Genomic DNA, 4,997 nt, shown 5'->3' on the forward strand with positions numbered 1-4,997 from the left:
AGAAAAAGAGAAGAGGAGAGAGCCAAGAAGAGAGAGCCAGAGAGAGCCAGAGAAGGAGAGAGAGACAGAGAGAGAGAGAGACATGCGGAGGAAGCAGAGGGAAAGAGAAACAGATGAAGAGAGAAAAAGAAAGACAGAGTCTGGGGGGAAGGTAGAGAAAGACTGAGAGGAGAGAAGGGGAGAGGGAGAGAGAAGAAGAGACATGGAGAGAAACAGAGGCAGAGAGAGAGGAGAGATATACAGAGATATGGGGGAAACAGGGAAAAAGAGAGACAGAGAGACAAAGGGAAGAGGAAGGGAAAAGAGAGACAGACGAGGAGAAAGACAAAGGGAGGAAGGAGGGAAGGAGAGGAGAAAGTAAGGAGGAGGGAATCACGTGAAATAAGTCTGCAAGACGGGAGAGAGTGTGAAGAGCCTTCGATGCCCACCGGAGGAGTTTGCGCCGGATCCTAATTGAGACGGAGCCGTGGGGGTGACCCGGGCAGAGCTGAGTTTTAGGAATCTCAATCTGGCAGTCATGTGGAGGTTGGCCTGGGGAGAAGAGGCAGGAATCCAGGAGGCCCTTTTGGAGGCTCTCTCAATAGTCCAGTCGAGGGAGCAGGGGGTGAAGCCAGGGGAGCCCAGGGGGAAGGAGATGGGTGAGAGGCCTGGAAGAGGCAGAGGGAGGCGCCTGAAGCTGTGGGCAGCTGGCTCAGGGGAGGAAGGTTCCTTGGGCAGAAATAAGGGAATCAGGAGAACGTGGCGGGTTTCCACTGGTGGTGTGGACAGCGAGAGGGAGACGAGAGCTACGTCCGGATGGAGGGGGGGAGTCATCCGCTGTCATCCCAAGGGACGACCCCTGAAGCCTGTTACCTGATGACCCAGCCAGGAAAGACGAGGAAGGCTGGAGGGTGGCTCCATCCCGGGCACAGCACAGCTCGGGGCTGGTGAGCCAGAGAGGAGTCGGAGAAGGAGCGGTGAGAGAGGTAGGAGGGGAACGGAGAGCGCTCGGGGCCCAGAAAGCCCAGAGAGAAGAAGGTCTCTGGGAAGAGAGGGGGGCCAAGAGGTCAGGACGGAGGAGGGCGGAGAGAAGGCCGGCAGGCGGTCCCAAGTGACCGTGGGGAGGGCACTTGTAGCTGCCTGGCGAGATCAGAAGCAGATGGCCCGGGCTCGATGAGAGCCAAGACAAGAGCGTGGCGGCTTCCTCCGCGCTTTGGTGGGGGGAGGCAGGAGGGGGGAGGCAGGAGGAGGGAGGCAGGAGGGGGGAGGCAGGAGGGGGGAGGCAGGAGGGGGAGGCAGGATCCAGGAAGGCTTCACAAGCCCCAGAGACACCTGGGGATGTTTATGGGTGGCGGAGAAGGAGCCCATCACAGCTTGGTAAGGCGAGAGGAAGAGAGAGGATGGAGGCAACCGAGGCAAGACTGCCGGCTTGGGGTTTCCTCACGGGTAACCGGAGAAGGTTCTGCAGCGCCCCCTCCGCCATCCCGTAAAGCAGAGGGAAGCCTCCTCATCTCCCCCCTTTACAGAGGAGGAAACTAAGGCACGAGCCTTCCAGGAGCTGCCCAGGATCACCCAGCTGGGGCTCCCACTCCACTCCGCGACCGCCAAGGCCTCGAGGCAGAGCCGGAGGGTTTCACGGGAACCTCCACCTTCTGTTTCGGTATCATTTCTAAGACAGAAGAGACACGAGGGCTGAGCAATGGGAGTGAAGTGACTTGCCCAGCGAGGAGGTGGCTGGGGTCACACTAGAACCCAGGACCTTCGTCTCTAGGCCTGACTCCATCCACTGAGCTACCCAGCCTGCCCTCAGGAGACGTCCCAAGCACCGCACTGAGGATATGGCCTGAGCTCGGCCTGAGCCGGCCGGGACGTCCCCAGGATCCGGAGCGGCCTCTCTCGGGCCATGGCAAGCCCCGAGTCTGCCCAGCCGCCCCCTCCCTCCCTGGGAGCCCCGCAGACATTCGGGCCTGCAAGCCTTCCCGAGCCTGGGATGGACCCAATCGGGACCTCGTCAGGGACTCCTGAAGGTACCCCAGTACGTTCCTGGGCTTGCCCAGAAGCCTCTGCGGCACCCAGAGAGCTTGGAGAGCGGGTGCTGCTGCGGGGCCCGCGGGAGCCGAGTTTGAATCTAGCCTCCCCTGCGGCCTTGCCGTTTGCCTCAGGTTCCCCATCTGTAAAATGGGGACGACAACAGCACCTACTCCAGGGGGCTCAGGAGGACCCAACAAGAGAACACACGCTCTAGTGCTGTCTCTGTCTCGCTCCTACAAGCGGCTTTTATGTGTATTTACAGGCTCAGCTGGTGGGGATTCAGCCGCCTCCTCCATCTGGGGGGTTTTCTTGGCACAGACGCTGCAGAGGCGGGTCATGTCCTTCTCTGGCTCATCTGACAGAGGAGGAAACTGAGGCAAACACATGACGTGACTTGCCCAAGGTCACACCGCTAGTAAGTGGTCTGAGACCGGCTCTGAACTGGGGAAGATGCGTGACCAGTGGATAAAGCAGTAAATTATTGGGTGCTGCAGGGAACCACCAGCATGGAAGGCAAACAGGTGAAGTGACTTGCCCAGGGTCAAACAGCTAGTGGCTGAGGCCAGATGTGAACTCAGGAAGAGGAATCTTCCTGACCCCAGGCCCTATCCACTGCCCCCTCCCCCCCAGTGTCCACTGGTGCCTCGTCCTCTTGGCCTGGCCCAAAGGTAACGGGGGCCTCCCCCAGAGACAGTAGGGAGGGAGGCCAGTTACTGTCTCGAACTCGCGGCCCCCGAGGATCCCTGCATGCCCCTCCTGGGAGCCCCCCAGGGGCCAGAGGCCGTCCTCGGCTCCCCACAGGGCACCCGGTTATTCTCGAAACACAAAGGGGAAGTCCTGGGAGCTCCAGGAAGGTGGAGGAGGCGGGCTGCGGGGACAACCAGGCCTGCCCCACTTCCTAGCCCTGGAGGAGGTGCTGCCTGCCCCCACCCGGCAGCCCTCGGACCCGGCTCGCTCGGCCAGGGCCCACCTCCAGGGCCAGCTAACCAACGGGCACGAGGAGCGGCTCAAACGGCAACAGACCAGGGAGACGCCTCTCCTCCCGTCCTCCCTCCCAGACACTGGCTTTCACTGAAATCAAACCTCCCGGCTCAGAGCCTGGCCTCCAACACTGGGGGACAAATGCTCATGCGGTACTGCCTGTATGACCCTGGGCAAGTCATTTCACCTCCGAGCCTCAGCACCCTGAGCTCTAAAATGAGAGGGTTAAGCCATTTGCAGTTGTTCTCAGATTTGCCCATTCTAGCCTCCCCCTTTTTGGTTGGCCCTAAAGCCAGGAGAGGGACTGAGGAGCCGGGCAGGGCCTCCAAGGAGGGGGGAGACCTGACAGGGCTGGAGGCCCACTGCTTGCCCCCATCAGCCCCAGGTGGCTCCCGAGTACAGGCTCTCCTGGGGCCAAAGCGGCTGCTTTCCCAGCATGACCTACAACGCCCAGACTGGACCAGGGCGGCGCCGGGCCCCGGGAAAGTGAGCCGGGGCAGAGAGCGCCCGGCGGGCCACCTTGGGCACTTTTCGGGCAGGCTGGCAGCTCGGGGTGCCTGGAATGCCAGGGCACATTCGGCTCCAGGATCTCTTCCTGGTATGCGGGTGCCCAGGTAGGCTGCTTGGCAGGGAAGGGGCCTGGGCCCCGGGGGAAAAGGAGGGACTCCCAGGCGGCCACCACCCACCCCAGAGCCCTCCAGGAAACATTTTAATATAACGAACAAAGAAAAATCCTTCCCACCCAGAGCTGCCCGGCCCAGCCTGGGAGAGGCTTAACAAGTAGCTTCCTCCGGTTCCGGGGCTTCAAGGCTCCAGGTTCCTCCCCAGCAACCCCAGGAAGGCTCCCGGAGGCCAATTCACTGCCCTGCCCTCGCTCTACCAAGGGAGCCTGGGGAGGGGCCAGGCACAGCCCTCTGCCTAACTTGGCCTCCCATCTTCCAGGGGAGGAAACTGAGGCTCAGGGAGTGGCTCCCGGCTCCTACAGCTCTGCTCATTAGAAGGGCCCTGCGGGCCCCTCATTTTTACCCATCGGGAAACTGAGGCTCGGAGCGGAGGCGACTTGCCCGGTGCCTATGCTCAGGGAGTCCTAACCCGGGGCCGCTGGAAAGGGGCCCCCAGGCGCCGCGCAGTCCAAACCCCTCATTCTGGACGGGAGGAAGCTGAAGCCCAAGGTGGGGGGGGGGCGCCCCCACAAGCCGCGGGCACAGGCGCCGCGGCGAGGCGGAGGGTCCAAGGGGGAGGCACCAAGAGCGGGGCGCGGGCTCCCCCCTTACCAGTTTCTGCGCTTCGGGGCTCAGACAGTCGAGCTCTTTCTTCTGCATGGCTGCGGGCCGCTCCTCCCCGGCTCTCCGAGGCCCGGCTTCAGCCCGGGCGGCCAGCGGCGCAGGGCAGGGGCGCAGGGCAGGGGCGCGAGGCACTGGGCGGGCTTCTCATGCGGCCAAGGCCCGGGCAGGGGCGCCGGCGGGGCCCTGGATCCGCGCCGTGCAAACCGAGGGGAAAGCCTGGCTCCTGGGCAGAAGGGAGAAATGCAGGCGGCGGCGGGCGCTCAGGGAGGGGAGGCTGCCATGATTCCCGGCAGCCCAAGCCCAGGAGCGGCTCCGGTCCGATCCCCTGGGGCGTGGCCAGGAAGCGAGCCCCCCGCAGGTGATCCGCAGGGTCCCCCGCAGGCTCAGCCCGGCGCGGCAGCGGCAGCAGCGGCGGCTCCCGCTCTCTCGGGCGGCCCGGAGGAACTTTCCGTTGGCCGCTGGGCGGCCCCCACCCTACTTAAGCCCCACAGGAAAGGCAGGCAGGGCCGGCCCTGGCCCCGCCCTCGGCAGCCCGGCTCCCCTCTGAGTCAGCAGGCGAGGGGCAGGCCGGCCGGGAAGGTGCCGGAGGGCAGGCGCCCAGCGCGCCCCCAGCCCCCCACTTCGCGCTCCGCGGGGCTCTCGGGACTTCCTGCCTCCCGGCCCGCAGCACCCCCTGCCTGGCAGCTGCCGGAAGGGAAAAGGCTCCCTCCAGGTGGGGGA

The 4,997-nt window shown here is 64.1% G+C and overlaps 1 protein-coding gene across 13 annotated transcripts in view; it reads right to left on the bottom strand.

Moving 5' to 3' along the window:
- Nucleotides 1-4,692, bottom strand: part of LRRFIP1 (LRR binding FLII interacting protein 1) — a 95,463-nt gene extending 90,771 nt beyond the window's left edge. For 4 of the 13 annotated variants that reach the window (XM_044673337.1, XM_044673334.1, XM_044673335.1 and 1 more), the window contains exon 1: nucleotides 4,266-4,678. In XM_044673337.1, the coding sequence (XP_044529272.1) occupies nucleotides 4,266-4,313 (48 nt within the window). In that variant the 5' untranslated portion in view covers nucleotides 4,314-4,678. Of the gene's footprint in view, nucleotides 1-4,265 lie in introns of all 13 variants that reach the window. The other 9 variants (XM_044673346.1, XM_044673345.1, XM_044673344.1 and 6 more) reach the window with 7 other exon arrangements.
- Nucleotides 4,693-4,997: the final 305 nt, after the last annotated feature.

Source organism: Gracilinanus agilis, chromosome 4, assembly GCF_016433145.1.
Source record: "Gracilinanus agilis isolate LMUSP501 chromosome 4, AgileGrace, whole genome shotgun sequence".
NCBI lineage: Eukaryota > Metazoa > Chordata > Mammalia > Didelphimorphia > Didelphidae > Gracilinanus > Gracilinanus agilis.